At 34.2% G+C, this 17,167-nt stretch overlaps 1 protein-coding gene across 3 annotated transcripts in view; it reads right to left on the bottom strand.

The window, feature by feature from the left end:
• Window positions 1-771: 771 nt before the first annotated feature.
• Window positions 772-17,167, bottom strand: part of LOC110021159 (uncharacterized protein C3F10.06c) — a 47,299-nt gene continuing 30,903 nt past the window's right edge. For 2 of the 3 annotated variants that reach the window (XM_020719540.1, XM_020719541.1), the window contains exons 4-7: window positions 11,320-11,423; window positions 10,859-10,967; window positions 3,062-3,121; window positions 772-1,193 (exon numbers count right to left, since the gene is read on the bottom strand). In XM_020719540.1, coding sequence (XP_020575199.1) covers window positions 928-1,193; window positions 3,062-3,121; window positions 10,859-10,967; window positions 11,320-11,423 — 539 coding nt within the window. In that variant the 3' untranslated portion in view covers window positions 772-927. Of the gene's footprint in view, window positions 1,194-3,002; window positions 3,122-10,858; window positions 10,968-11,319; window positions 11,424-17,167 lie in introns of all 3 variants that reach the window. The other variant, XM_020719542.1, reaches the window with a different exon arrangement.

The raw sequence follows: 17,167 nt of genomic DNA, 5'->3' as shown, positions 1-17,167 counted from the left end.
CGTGTTCGGCTCGTTTACATTTCGAGCTTAAAAATGTCCTTGTTCGGCTCATTAGGCTTAACGAACGAGCCGAACACGAGTTGCTTAACGAGCCGAACACGAGCTGTTCACGAACAACGAGCCAAATTGACAGCCCTACCTAATCCTAGTACAATATATAAATTATTAATTTTAAAAGCACATCTCTTCTATGATTCTTACCTTATACAATTCATGAATTAAAAGTAATGCCTCATCATCTCCACACATTAAAAAGCTTGAATTTAAAAATCTTCATAGAGAATCTATTTGAAGTCCAATCCAAATCTTTTATAATACTCAAGTATTATGATTCTCTAACAAATAGATAATAAACCAATCCAACAGGTAACCACAGTTGAACTTTTGAACTAGAAATAATAATCCATCTAATAAATTTATGAACTTCATAAAATAAATTTAATGAGATTTATGTAAATTGATTAAGATGAGTGATCATTGCGAAGAGCTTCAGAATGAAAGATTCGGCCTATTGTGTGACAAGTTTATAAAGAAGGATAACTTCTCAGCATCTAAGATGCCCCTAGTAGAATGAAATGATTGAAAGGATTTATATAATCTTTTAAGATTAATGTCAGAATGTTGCTAGACAAATTTCAACTAACAAAGTATTTATAGGACGAGGCATTTAACATAATGCGTTATGAGTTTAGAAAGAGAGAGAGAGAGAGGGAGAGGTTGTAAAGAATTCAAATTCAATTAAGTAAAGCGTATCCTTAATTACAACCAAATGATCCCTTGGAAGGATCAAGAGCAACTAAACTGACAAAAAATCTCATCTAAATGATAAATATATCCGATTTTAGACCATTAAGAAATGAAGTGGATAAAGAACTGACAAAAATACAATAAACATACAAAATCTCATATGCCAACAAAATCAGAACCTCATGACACTTGGTATACTGCACCAGAAGATGCTAAAATCTCAGCCTTAACCGCCCAACTCTTTTCTTCTGAAGCCTTAACATCTATAGTAGGATTAGTAGTAAGAAGATGTTCTCTGTTTGTCCTGAGAAAACCAAAAACCTGCTTCAAATTTCCTCGGGAAGGTCGCGCATTCACAGCGAACATGCAGATGAATACAAGCCGCCGCCTCATCTCCCATTTTGTTATACTTGTCGACATGTAGAACTTGCCATCATCAAAACATCCTGTAAGGAAATAAATATGAATGCAGTGAGAGTTGCTGGCCAAAACAAGTCTGGATGAGGAAAAAATAAAGAGTAACGTGCCAAAATAGTTCCCTCACATCTGGCATTTTAATCCTAGTCTATAAAAAGTGTCAAATTAGTTCGTAAATTCTTTTAATATGGGCTAAAATAAATCCCAGCGAGAACTATTTTAACTCCATTAAAAGAGTCAAGGTCTAAATTGACACTTTTATAGACATTGGGTCTAAAAATGGCTCCCTACAAAGAATTAGGGGACCATTTTGACACTTTTCTCAGATAATAAAGCATGGTGAAGGAAGGTAAGCAAATTTAAATCAGAGCTTCATAACAACTAAGGTTAAAATTAGTAAAATGAGATCCTGATTGGCTCGGTTCATTAAAACAAACCAAACTCAAGTTCGTTTACAATCGGAAAACTTCGCTTTAAAGTTAAGATCAATACTTTCATCATAAGAAGCTTAATCAGAATGCAGATAATCGAAAAAGATAACCGAGTTAAAACATAGGCAAATGCATTACAATATAAAGCCAACCATTACTAAAGGAAAGCAGATATTTCTCAAGTACAGACAGAAAAAATAGATCTGGAAAATTTACATGCATATCACACAATTCTTATGTATATACATATCTAAAACCCAAATTTAGATATTTAAGCTTATAACATCTTGGTGCCATAAACCTATGCATGAAAATGTGTGTTTCACTTTTAAAAGGTAGTGATGGTAGTATTTTTGATATGATGTTAAAGGTTTGAATGGTGTGCACGTAAATATGAATGTTTAGGTGTTAGATATCTAAATACATACGAAAGTGTGGTATGTATGCAAATGCCCCAATAGATATTCATAAAACTTTCTGATTCAGATTCTAGTTCAATTAAATCATCATATGATGAAAAATTGTAATTATAATTTACTGAAATTCTCTGGCAATCCAGAGCACATTAATTTACCTTTAATTAAATTCTCGCTGAACAAATGTTTTTAAAATTAAAGTTGCAATAAATAAAAATGCAACAATATGCACGGAAGAAATTTTCTTTCTTTAAGTGCAAATATCTTATCCGATCCTGATCAAAATGTTGTCTTAACAAACTTTTCTTTCTTTTTTTTCCTAATACGAATATGTTGAATTCAAGCTTTCAAGATTTCATGACTAACATAAAATGAAGTTTTGATGATTTTGCTTTGGATGTATTTCCAATTTTTGAACCGGGCTTCAAGCAGCATTCTGAAACAACTAATATTGCGCGTATACATTATATTAAGCAAAAGCTTTTCATCTCCAAGGAAACTTTTATGTAATTATTAAAATGAGCAGGAAATTTCGGTGAGGCAGTATAGGAAAGCCAGGACAAGTCAAAAGTCGAGCAAATATCATTTTTATATTAAAAAAACACCAGCTTTCTAAAATATACTACAAAAAATCCATATTTCTAGAAAAAGTGGGACAATACCTGAAAGCGCAGCATGTAAGAGGATATAAAAATGATGTATTTACATACATGCCAGCCAATTCTTTATGTATCGACATATCTAACATCTAAATTTTGATTTTTACATTTATACCACCCAAATCTTTCAGATCACATAAAAAATACCCCTATTTTAACTTTTAAAAATTGAAATACACATTTTCATGCATTGGAAAGGGGGCATATATGGAAAAATTGAAGTTTAGATGCTAGATATGTAAGAATTAAGCGGCATGCATGAAAATTTTCCTGTAAAACTTATTGAAACAGATAAAAGAATGACCTCCAAAATGTCATGAATAGAAATGTACCTATTGTCTAGATCAACAAGAAACCGTTAGCAGACTGTCATTTAAAAGTGTCAGCATACCTTCTTCATCAAATAAGGCTGCCAAGATAGCAAGGCACACACATACGCTTATGTCTTCTCCTGAAAGAAAGAGCATAAGAACATATTATTTTCAAGGTATATACGCTCATATCACATAAAACAAACAATTTTAATTGAAACACCGAAACATCTAACATAGCCTATGTGCTTCACTAAACTTCAAGTGGTTTCAGCGTACAATAATAGCTAAAAAATTGAAAATTCGACATGTATTTAAGAACTTCAACACAAAGTAAATTCCTTATTATATCATCTAGCTAAGAAGGGATGCAAGCTGCAGTGGTTACAGAGAGCTGGCTTATCTCTTAACCTAAGACTGCGAGTTGAGCAAGGCTAAGGACACCACTTGCCAGCGAACTTGACTAAGATGAGGAATTAATGCCAAGTATCCATCTTTGGATTAGCTCAGTTTATTAATTACTACAGTATGAAAAGTGATCACTTTGTGAAAAAGAAAAGAAATCCAACTATTCTGTAACAAATGATTGGGATAAGTATGTGGAGAATTATGCTTTTTTTCCACTAAAACCAAAATAAATTTATTACTTTTCTAAAAGTAAAATATATTAACAACATAAAGAAAAGAGTACATCAAAGCCTCTTTAGATCCCAACTACTCATTCAATGACTTCTCCTAAGACCTTGGTTAATCACCCATTGAGGTTGCCTCCTACTTCCCTTATGGCCCATGTGCTTCTGAAGTTGATCCTCCTCCTTTCTCTCCGATAGCTGAACCTCCCCCGCCTCATTTGTTGCAGTCTTGTGGTTCAAATTATAGTGAGATTTTTCTCCTCCTTACTAAACAATCTTTTACTTTTCTTTCATCAGAAATCAAAAAGACAAGTCAACATAAACAACTTACTATTTTCAAAACAAGCACACTCTTCTCTTTTTATAATAAGACAATTTCTATGCTCGCTCGACCTCTCACTCTCCCATTTATTGGAAAATTATTTATAAATCGTCCTAGCATGTAGGTAATTCACAAATTGTTGGATGATATACAGCTAATAGATTATTTTGTTGGCCTCACTAACCCTCAACATGTCATTATAAGGATTTCTTCAAAAGCAGATTAGATCAACCTCTTCTCATGACATTCATACTATATTAACAGCCTCCTGATATATATGTTTAAATGACTTCCTCATTTAGATTGCTATGCGCAACCTCCTGTCACCCCTTTTTAGATCAGATTTTCATGGTTTTATTTATATTATTTCAACCAATCTATCTTATTCTCCTTAGCATTTATTTCCAAAAAACCTTAATAAGTGGATGCCATAAATCCTCATTTTACTAGGTCCTCTACTGTTAAAATCATGGTGAAATTGAATGCTACTGCTCTCTTTCATAAAGTGATATGAATTGGGTCATTGTCATCAAAATATTGGAAGAAGGTGGAGTTTGAAAATATTCCTCTATACTACTCTTGTTATACTTTTGGGCAAAAATCCTGTGAGCGCTTTATGGCTCATTCTGAGCTAAGAAATTATCAATTTCAATCCCATGACCTTACACTTGATGCTCACACTGATTCTCCAAATCTTTTGGTAGAAGATCCCTCATCTATTTAGATATGTTCCCAAAATTTGGTGCCAAAATCAGATTCTCTTGCGGGAATAGGAGTCAGTGTTCCTATCCTCTTTAACCTCTTGGTAGTGATTACCTCATCAACTGTTGATATTATCATTGAGAAAACCCCACGAGTTCTTGAAATGCATCAATCTCCTCCCACTAGAAAACAGTATTTAACACAAGTTTATGATTCTGATTGGAACATTCAGAGTGTCAACCCTTTGATAGAAGAAAATTTTCATTTATATCAGAATGGGCAAGAATTAGAAGTATATAGACACTCTCCATTTGAATTAAGCTTCAAACTAGATGACCCAAATGAAATATTTGCATCTTTTCTTGTTTTTTTTTTCTCTGACATTTCTTAGTAAATGGGGTTTGATGTACTCTATTCTTTAACTGGGTTAATATACTGGGTTTAGAAAAGAACAATAATTATTCAAATTAGGATATGTAAGCTTCATAACCCTAAACTGTATTATAATATCTTTATTTCCAAATTCACAATTAAGAACAATAAGATAAGGAATTAATGATACCAGAGAACTAGAACAAAGAAAAGCAGAAACATATGTTCATTATTCTTCCACACCCCTATATACATAGGAGAGGCAATATATAGAGTGAGTGTGAATCTTCTAGAATAACAAATCACCCATAACAGAGAATCATTCGATTAGGATATGTGTGCTACAGTATCTGGGTCCACTTGTAGTGGTGATGGGTCTAACGCCCTCCTCCAAGATGATGGTTATTGGTTGGACTATCAGAATGGTGCGAGTATCACAGAATTGATGTTTCGGAAGAGCTTTTATAAGTATGTCCGTTGGTTGGTTCCAAGATTGAATGTGTTCTAGTTGGATGTGATTCAATTTAATGTGAACCCAAAGAAAATGGTGATCAATCTCTATATGTTTAGTTCTCGCATGAAATATAAGATTCTTGGCCAGTGAAATTGCGGAGAGTTGTCACAGTATAAAAGTGTTGGTTCAATTACTGGAATGTCAAATTCCTCGATAAGATTCGAAGCCATATGACATTAGTAGTCACTGTGACTAAGGCCCAACATTCGGTCTTCATTAAGAACCGAGCAACAGTCCATTTCTTTACTTGCCAAGATATAAGATTATCACCAAGATAGGAGCACGTACACCATGGTAGATTTAAGATCATAGTGATCACCGGCCCAGTCGGCATATGCAAAGGATGTAAGTTGAAGATTTCCAGGTGTAATTCGCATGCCAAAATCGCTAGTGTCTTTTAGATAACACAATAGATGAATGAGTTGATTATAATTGTCATTGGAAGGCAAGTGCATGTGTTGGCAAAGTCGATTTATGGCATAAGCAATATATGGAAGTGTTAGAGTGACATATTGGAGAGATCCTGATAGTTTTCGATACAGTTGAGGGTTACGAAACAACATGCTTGATTTGGCCTCGACAGGATTGCGTCTTTGCATTGGGATGGTGAGCGATTTGCTATTTTGTATGCCACCCGTCTCAATTAGTTGAATAATGCGCCTCTGTTGTTTGAGAAAGTAGTTATTGGCAGATTTATATACTTTTATGCCCAGAAAATAGTTAGCATGTCCCAATTGCTCGAAAGAAAATTTTGCAGCCATTGCATAAGTGAGTTGAGAAATGAATTTGGTATTGTTACCCGTAATTAGAAGATCATCAACATATATGAGAACAAATATAGAGACATTGTTTTGGTTTCAGATGAACATCGGTGGATCAGCTTTACTGACTTGAAAGCCCCATGAGGTAAAGAACTCTGAGAAGATAATAAACCATTGATGAGGGGCTTTTTTTAACCGTATAATGATTTTTGGAGGCATACAAGTTAAGGAAATTGTTGATCATGAAAACCGGAGGCTGTTTCATGTTAACCTTCTCATTAAGAGTACCATGAAGAAACACATTTGATATTTCAATTTGTAGTAAGTCCCATTTGTGGTGGAGAGCCACCATGAAGAGTATACGAATGGTGCGGAGTTTCGCCATTGGGTTAAATGTTCCATGATAGTGGACATCGACTCTTGCTTATTGCCTTGAACCACAAGTCCAGCTTTGTGCCTTGTAATCATGCCTTTGAAATTGAGTTTGGTGGTGTATGTCCATCTTGAGACAAGAATGATAGTATTTGGTGGTGGAGGAATAAGCACCCAAGTTTCTTGTTTCTGTACCACATCAAATTCTTCTTGCATAACCCATTGCCAATGAAGATACTTTGAAGTTTGCTTATAGGAGGTAGGATCTGGAGTAAGAATGGTTTGATGAAGAAGATAGAGTTTGTTGGTTGGTTTGAGGTTTCCCGTTTTAGAATGGGTAATCATAGGGTGGGACGGTATAGTTGTTGGAAGTGAGAGTGGTGATATAAGTGCTGAAGCAGCAGGAGACATGGTCGACGAAGAACTTAGGTGAGATTGGTTCGGGATAGGTATAAGACGTAGATGGTTAGTTGGTGGAGATGATAATGTTGTTGGTGTAATTAGTAGTGGTGAGATAAGAGACAGTGAATGCTATTGGGTGTGAATTGAAGAGTTGGTGGTTGAGTTAAATGGGAAGGCATGTTCATCAAAGTCTACATAACGTGATACAATGATTTTATTGGTAGGAGGATGAAAGCATTTATAGCCTTTGTGTAGAATGGAGTAACCAAAAAAGATACATGGGATCGATTGTAATTCAAAATTGTGTACAATTTGAGGTTTTTGCCATGGGTAACAAGCGCAACCAAAGACTCACAGTTGAGTGTAGGATGATGGAGATTATGTAGATGTGCATAAGGAGAGATGTAATAGGTGGTTCTTGTAGGCATCCGATTAATGAGATGAACCGCTGCAAAGAGGCCGTCGATAGGGGAGTTGAGCATGATGGAGAGGGCTCGAGCGGTTTCAATGATATGTCGATGCTTCCTCTCAACAACATCATTTTGCTCCGGTTTGTAGAGACAAGAATATTGATATAGTATGTCATTATCATTGAGGAAGTTATTTAAATTGCTATTATTGTATTCTCTTCCACCATTCGGTCTAAGAATTTCGATTTTTGTATCAAATTGACGATGCAGAAATTCAATAAACGATGTTGTAATGTTGATTACTTCAAATTTTGTATGCATAGGAAAAACCCAACAAAATCGAGAGAAATCATCAATGAAAGCAATATAATATTTATAGCCATGATGAGAGACAATTGGGGAAGGACTCCATACATCACTAAAGAAGTTCAAGTAGTTTATATTTTTGTCCTATGCTAGATACAAAAGATTTGTGGCTTTTAGTAAAGTTGAAGTATGACATGAAATTGAGCTGGTAGGAATGAAGATGGCTTGTCGTTTGGAGATGGCCTTTGTGATGTCAACAAGAGGATGTCCCAAGCGTTGATGCCATAGAGTAGCTTGTTGCGATTTAGAAAAAGATATGGTAAAAGAGATGTGGTAAGAGTATTAGGTGCTGGAGTAGAGTATAGCCCTCTATTGTTGGGTCCCTTGAGTATGATCTGTTGAGTCTGAGGATCATAAATGATAAATGCAAAAAGATCAAAGGAAACAACATTATTATTTTTGGTTAGTTGTGGATAGATAACAAATTATAAGAGAGTAGAGGAGTGTGAAGAATTTGAAAGAGTTTGAGTCACGAGTTGGGGTAGAAAGAAAACCACCTTTATGCTGAATTGGTACTGCTTGGACATTACCTACGATGACTTGTTCCATTCTATTGTACGGTGTAGCTAATTGAAGTTGATTCAGGTTGCACCAGAATTAATTATCCATTCCTTGGATGTAGTATTAAGTGTTTGCGGTGGAGTTGGAGGTGTATACTCTAGGTTTGTTCTGTGCCAACAAATGAAAGCCGAATGACCATTTTTGTTACATATGATCTTTTGATGTTCTTCCTCCCTGTGATTTTGTGGGGAAGCTTCTTCCTCCTCTTGAGCTCATTTGCTGGTTTCTTCCTCTTGTGCGCGAGAACTCACTGTTGCGGCCTTTGATAGAGTTAGGAGCAAGAGGTGTTTCCAGTGATTGAAATCTGCTTGGCATTATCTGAATTAATATTAATCTCTTCACTACAGAGTAAAGAGTAGAGATCGTCAAGTGCAATTGGGTGTATGTGTGTCCAAATTGCAGTTTTAAATGAGTTGTATGTTGGAGGAAGGTCATTCAGAATATACAGGATGACATCTTCCTGATCTAATTTGGATCCTGCTGCATTAATGTGATTTACCAATGTGCAAACCTCAGGTTAGATACTGTGTCGTGGATTTATCTTTCATAGCAAGATGATGTAATTCATTCTTCAATTGTATTACATTGGACCGATTTGTAGGTTGCAATCTGCGTTCCAAAGTTGCCCAAATATCTGTTGTAGTTTGAAGATTAATAACATGAGGGAGGACAGCAGATGATATGATGCAGTAGAGGGAGGCTACAAGATTTTGATCAATAAGGATCTGCTCTTGGAATTGTTGGTTCTCGGTTCCATCAGGATGAAATTCTGAGGGACACTTCTTGCTGCCACAGCCATTGGCAGTGAATATTTTCACTATTTGGGCACGCCATACATGGTAGTTCTCAGGTGTGAGAAAATTTTGACAAAATTGTTTCAACAGAGAGGTAAGAAGTTTGAGAGATGGGCGTATTTGGATAAACTGGGTTGAGATTAGGGAATTCTGTGTCCAGGGCATGGCTGAATCCTCCATTTTTTTGAGAGAGGCAGAGATCAAACCACAGAATCAAATGGGAAAGGTGAAGAGCCTGTAGATGAGAATCTCAGCAATTTCTTGTAGGCAGACAGCTCCCTTGAGTATGCTTAGGAGTAAGCAATTTGCTTAGCAGATTGATTCATCCAGCAATTGGAGAGATCCCAGCTCTGATACCATAAAAACAATGAGATAAGATTGATTCATCCACAATTGGAGAGATCACAGCTCTGATACCATAAAGACAATGAGATAAGGAATTAATGACACCCGAGAACTAGAACAGAGAAAAGCAGAAACATGTCTTCATTATTCTTCCACACCCCCATATACATAGGAGAGGCAACATATAGAGTGAGAGTGAATTCTAGAATAGCAAATCACTCATAACTGTGGGCAATGGTATCTGGGGACCACTTGTAGTGGTGATAGGTCTAAGAATAATTGCATCCAAGATTCAAGATAATCTGGGGACGACTTGTAGTGGTGATGGGTCCAATAATAATTGCATCCAAGATTCAAGATAATCCAAACTTACTAGCACCTAGAATGCCTATTTTGATAGCATGGCTGAATGTAGGGTGTAAACGAGCAAGATATATGCAAATTATTTTATTTCTTGTGTATAGTTTGCGTTCATCAATACTTGCTACTTCATTGTTTTTGCTACTTCATTGTTTGAGCTTGAATTTATCGTTTCAAATGTTTGAGTTCAGGTCACTAACAACACATTAAGGCTAACGTTCAAAAGTTTGTAGACATTAATTTCTAAATTAATTTGTTAAAACCTCTGAAGGCATGAATTAAAATTGTAAGCTGTAATGCTATAATTGCTTATGTATAGTTAGAAAAGTTGTACAAATTCTATAGTAAATATATGATTGAAAAAGAAAACTTTAATTGTTGGTTTATGTTTATCACTATGTTAGATAGAACTTTATTGTCTTTTGTTAATATGGGCATTCAAAACAATGCAAGTCATTTTATTGCTTGATATATTCACTTGGACTCAATAAATTGTAATTTGCTATATTTACGTATGTATGGTTAGAAGAGTTGTACTAATTCTATTATAAACATTTGATTTATAAAGAAAATTTACTTTGGTTATGCTTATCGTTATGTTATGCCATTATTGTACTAACTTTAACTGTATTTTGTTAATTTGAATGTTCAAAACAATTCATTTTTTGTTTGCTATGTTTGCTTGAGTTCAACTCAATAAATAGTTTGTTGATCATAAGAAACTAATAGTGGGTGAATATATGAATATTTCAAACAATATGATATTAGATAGTTCACATATGTTCAACTCTCTCACGCCTATAGTTACAACATAACTTATTTATTCCTCGCTGTTTGGTTTCAAATGAAATTTTAAGAAAATATAACTTAAAAGATTGCACAAAAGCAAAAATAAAATTGTAAACATTTACAAAAAAGAAGTAAATTTTATCTTCAATATCTAAAATGAGTAGCTATGACTTACCATTATGACAACAAATGAGTAATTTCTTCCCTCTTTTCAGGTGCAATCCAGCAAACCTTATTGACAAATGAAGGCTATTCATCAAGGAGAACCTGTCCAGCTTTGAGGACTGTTTGAACGTACATGAAGAAAAGAAAGGTAAATTTTTAGATACGTGAAAGTTTATCCAAACCTTGAGCAAATATTTTCATGAGTAAAGCGTCAATATAGTCGCCTAACTATTTACATCGGACATTTTAGTCCCAGAGTATTTAAAAGTGCCAAATTAGTCCCCATAACTTTTTAATACGGGCTGAAACAGTTACCAAAAAGGACTATTTTAGCCCTCATTAAAAGAATTTGGGGACTAAATTGACACTTTCATAAACTGAGACAACTTGCAAAATAGTCATGGAACCATTTTCACATTTTTCTCATATTTTTACCTACCCAAATCTAAATATTGAGTTTCAGCAACAAACCAGAATAGGAAGATGAAAATAGCCATCATCTGAAGTAGAGCACGATGAAGTTGATTTGGGATCACAATTCAATACACAATCAACACAAGCAAAGGATTTCACCCCTGCACGAACCCCATACAAAGTACACATAAGGATTTGTGCAGCAGAAAAGAAAAACTGCATGATGTGTTCAAACTTGAGCTCCTAACTAAAAAAAGTTCTTAAATGTATGCATGAATTGGACAGTGAGCTTGATGCAATAGTTTAGATGCCTCTATTATTATTTGGGTGTCAAAAGTTCAAATAACAAAAACAACCAATTTGAAAATTGACTCCTACAATTCATAAACCTTTATAAGTCTAAATATGCTTAAGACATTGTAGCAATATGTTGCATGAATTTGTTTAACTCGTATCCAAATTATTTAGGGTCAACTTTAAGCATCATCTTTTTTCATCCATTAATGTTAAGTGCTATGTGAGATGCTAATTAATTTCTCACAAAGCTTTTCCTGCAAAACTTTATAAAGTGTTACCTTTACTCTGCCGATTTTGGAATAAAATATTTTCCAATTAAACTCATTATATCCATCTTATTGATGAGCAATTTGCTCTGTGGTGCACGTTGAAACACCTAGGCCTAGTTTTAAGAACCAATCGTGAACATGTATTACTTCCATCATCTCTATAAAATGTATCAACTTACAGCCCATGCATTTATGTTAATGGATAATCTATATGGCAAGAAAAAAAAAATTAAAACCATATTGAAGGATTGATCCGCGTTGCGACGATGCAAGTGTTAACCACGCACATATGTGGAATATCCGAGAAAGATCTATTCCTCACTTCATAACGAATTACATACTACTATAAGTAATAGAGTGACCGACATACTAGTCCGTAAATTATTGAAATTCCTTTAAATTAAGAATCCCATACAATTAAGAAACCAAAAAAATAAAAAATGTTAAATAAAGGAAACAAAAAAATTTTAAAATATATATCGAATTAATAAAATAATTTTTTTCCTAATAAAGTATATAAATCTGTTACTTTTAACACTCTCCCTCAAGTTTGGTTGTAAATATTATACATACCAAGTTTGTATATTAATGTATCATGACTAACCGTTGGTAATGTTTTGGCGAGAATATCAATAATTTGAAGTCTTGTTGGAACATAACTTAGTTAAACGATTTTGTCGTTAGCCTTTTCTGAGTTGAAGGGCCGGTCAATCTCGATATATATTATTCTGTCATTGGTACACAAAAATTTTGGCTATACTATAGTTGCTTGATTATCACTAAAAAACTTAATTTTGTCATTTGCCTCAACCTTAAGTTCGCTTGATAATTTTTGAAGTCACGTCACATATTCCTAGTGCAAGAGCACGATATTCAGATTATGCACTACTAGGAGAGACAATGACTTATTTCTTGCTTCTCCACATGACGAGATTGCCCCAGACATGAATAGTACCCAGTGGTTGATTTCCTATCAATTACCTCTCCCGCCGAACTAGTATATGTGTATTTCTTAATATCATGATCTTCGGAACTTTTGAAGAACAAACCATAACCAGGAGTCACCTTTAATTATCTCAAAATTATATTCATTGCTGCCAAATCATCCTAAACCCTAATACACTAACTGAGTATACAATATCAGGTCTTGTGTGTGATAAGTAGATTAACTTTCCAACAAGTCTTTGATAACATTATCAACCATACTACTTGTTTCATTTATGCTCAATTTTTCGTAGGGATCCATGGGTGAGTCAGCAGATTTATATCTAAACAAACCAATTTCCTCTAGCATATCTAAGATGTACTTTCTTTGGGATATGATAATTCTCTCCTTAAATTAAGTCACCTCCATTCCCAGAAAGTATTTGAGAGTCCCGAGATTCTAGCAAGCAACTTTTTTTAGTCAAACAATTTTTTCTGAATCATCACCTGTCAAAATAATATCACCTACAAATATTATGAGAATATTAATTTTAGCTCCTGAATTGGATTTACCAAACAGTGCATGATCAACTTAACATTGATGATAACCATTTGTCATAAGTATTAGCAAAACTGTCAAATCAAGTACGCGGAGATTGCTTCAAGTCATATAAGAACTTCCTCAACTAGCAAATCAATATGTTATTTAACCTATTTTCCAAAACATAGAGGTATAATCACGTAGATTTCTTCATCAAGGTCCTCATTTAAGAAAATATTTTTGACAGCTAGTTGGTATTAAGGTCAATCTTGATTTACTGCAAAAGAGAGTAGAACCTTAATAATATTGTGCTTGGCAACTGGCACAAATGTTTTATGGTAGTCAATCCCATATGACCGTTAAGCCCTTGACAACCAATCAAGTTATGAACATTTGCCGCCTACAAGATTTTTTCCATGAGGCGACTTTGTAAGTGTCCGTGTGTTATTATTTTCTAGCCCGAATTTCTTTATCAACTGCTTGTTTCCATGACGGAACCTTTACAGTTTCTTGAATAGAGTTGAGAACCTGCACACTGTCAAGATTTGTTACAAAATCTCTATAACATAGCAATAGTTTTCCATAAGCTACATATCTTTCGATTGGATGATCATCACACCTTTGAACATGAGATAAGGAATCCATACCATTATGATTATCAGTATAACATAGCAATAGTTTTCCATAAGCTACATATACTTCGATTGGATGATCATCACACCTTTGAGCATGAGATAAGGAATCCATACCATTATGATTATCAGATGTATGAGGACTTGGTTTAAGTTATTGACAGTTCTTGACCTGTGTGATGTCCTTTACATGCCCAGGGGTTCTTTTTCTTCTGGTATAGACACGAAGTTCCTGATCACTGGTGTCAAGTTGAGGTGGGGTAGAGACAATTGGGGTCGTTTTAGTGACAGGTTTTGGTTCTTCAAGTGAAGTTGGTTGAGTGATAGGATTTGATTTAGTTGTTAAGTGGTTGGATTTGATTTAGTTTGAGTGCCTTGGAGAAGATCCTAAATTTGATTTCCCTTAAGTTCTCCCACAGAATTTCAATTTTGGGAAAATAAGATTGATTCACCGAGAATGAGACATCCATGAAGTTTTATATTTTCCTAGTAATTGGAGAGTAGAATTTGTATCCTTTTTGGTTGGAGGAGTAATCGAGGAAGCTACATTTGAGAGATTTAGAATAAGTTTGGTGTGGTGTTGTTGGTGGATGTGCACTAAGGGAACAATCAAGGACTTTCAATGACAATTCAGAAGAAAAAAGTGTATATGTAGATAGAATTCCATGAGAACAATACAGGGATTTTGAAATTTTAGGACACGATTAAGCATTCTATTGATAAGATATGTGGCCGTGTGTATAACTTCCACCCAAAAATGTTTAGTCATATGATTAAAATTATAATATCATGAGTTATTTTAAAAAAAGGTTTGTTCTACCTCTTAGCGACCACATTTTATTAAGGAGTATCAACATAAGAACTTATATGGGTGATGTTATATCTAAAAAGATAAGGGCTAAGAATGAAATTAAAATATTCCTTAACATTATCAACTTTAAGAGCTTGAATTTTATTTTGAAATGGAGAGTAAGGAACATGGAATGAAAGGATCGATAGATGCTAACGATTTCAAAATTTTCATAAGAATTGTCCAAATCATTTTTAGTATGATCATTTATGAATGATAGAAATCAGTGTGTCACATCTATATTTTTTACTTGGGAGAGTCCATAAATATCAATGTGAATAACAAAAAAAGGATAAAAGAACTTGTATTGTAGTTTATAGTATAAATGTCTGGTATATTTTGCAAGTTAACATGTTTCACATTGATAGAAATTAGACTTTTATTGATAAACAAATGTAATAATATTTTTTCAATATAAGTAAAATTTTGATGACCAAAAGGACAATGTCTAAACATGATTTCACTTTCAACTAAAGCAGACTTATAATTAAGAACTAGTTAACAAATTTTGAATTAGAATCAAAAATACAATTTAATGGATCAATTTATGAATTTATCTAACAATGATATTGTTTTTTTTTAGCAGATATAAATCACCATGCATCTCAACAATGCCAATCATCTTCCATAAATCCCTTACGTGAAAATCACAAAAATTAGAATAAAATTTAGTCACATATTTTAAGTCAAATCAATTTGCTGATTAAGAGTAGATTGCAATTTAATTTTGGACATAAATAATTGAGTAGAGCTGAAAATTCTTCATAAATCTGATTGATCCAGTTCCTGCTACTAGAGGGAATGAACCGTTGGTTGTTCGAACCGCAAAGTATTGGTGCATTAGTTGTAATTTTTTAAGACATTAATGTCTCCCATCATATGATCAAGGCTTCAGAGTCAACTATACAAAAATTTTGTTTATTATTTTCAACAATAAGAGCATTGTCGGCGATAAAAAAGTGGGGTTGGGGGAGGAGTTGCCCGTAGGAAGCTGTCGGTCACTCGAATCGAAATTCCGTCACCGGCTTCGGAAGGACGCTTTAATTTACATATATATTTAAGTTTAAAATCAAATATGAAAATTAAACTGACCCCATATTTTTCATAGTTTAAATGAAGAAGCGTTTTACCTCAAACTCTGTATCTATCCCGAGGGATAAACACAAGACTTGAGGATAAGACTCGATCAAATAAACTAAAAAATACATGACATTCGTTTGGTCTGCAAAACCGTTTTATTTGCCAACAAATTTCTCTATTTAATATGAAAAATTAAATATGATTTATTTTAAGTTGTGTTCGGAAAAGCTTCCTATAAGAGCAAGCCCCTATAGTTAATTAAAGACCGAAATCACTTAAGAATACTCTCGATAAAAATTAAGAAAAATTATTTTCAAGGACTTCAAAAGGGTGTGACTTTTCAACAAAATCGGACAAAGAGGTGTGAAAAAAAACTCAAGTTTGAAACATTTATTACAAATCCAAAGAAAGAAGAACTATGGGATGTCACAGATCCAGAGGAGATCCTCGGTGACTAAAAGACTCAAGTTTGAAACATTTATTACAGATCCACAGAAAGAAGAACTATGGGATGCCACAGATCCAGAGGAGATCCTCGGTGACTTCCCAGTCTACCATATGGTTTGGTTTCATTTTTTAGGAGAAATTATTTAAATGTTTCATCCTGCCAATTTTATTTAATTGAGGCTTACATTCGTGTGAAACGATCGCACAAACGGCCCGAGAGATGTGAGAATTTAAGTCGTAAATTTAAGTCGTAAAGTCGTAACGAACGACAACCTCAGAATCCTAAAACGAGTTAGGGCTTAGATCGTACAACAAAACTATACGAATATCAAACGAAAAGTTGAGGATTTATGTTGCGCTAGGAGAACAACCTCGAAATTCTATGGATTGTTGTTTTAATTCTATGAAAGGAATGATTTAACTGGGGAAGACATGTTCTGCTGTTGAAGATGGTCGTGCTGCCCACCGCGCTAGTTCCAAGCTCCTTGTCGTGATGAGTTTTAAGTTTTCCAGGGTGTCATGTTATGATGTCAAGTCCAGTGGCCCTATGGTTGTAGTTCTTCAGATATTTTATAGATCACATGTTGAAGTTGCACAGTGTATAGCGTAACAGTAGAATATGTAGCACAGAACAAACAGTAGAGTATGCAGTAAAGAAAACAGTACAACATGCGGTGTAAAGAAAAAGTAAAAAGAATATAACAGGTAGGTGATTTGCAAGAAAGTAACATGTTGTAAACATAAAACAAACCTGTATACCTGAGAGGTCCGTTGTTCCTTAGGTGTAATTGATACAACAGGTACAAACAACAAAATTTGAGGAAACAAACTGAAATGTTTTATATAAACGAAAACAAAGAAATTT

Source organism: Phalaenopsis equestris, unplaced genomic scaffold (assembly GCF_001263595.1).
Source record: "Phalaenopsis equestris unplaced genomic scaffold, ASM126359v1 Scaffold000123, whole genome shotgun sequence".
Classification (NCBI taxonomy): Eukaryota; Viridiplantae; Streptophyta; class Magnoliopsida; order Asparagales; family Orchidaceae; genus Phalaenopsis; species Phalaenopsis equestris.
The sequence above is the reverse complement of the archived record's forward strand: the minus strand, read 5'-3'. Positions and strand labels throughout refer to the sequence as shown.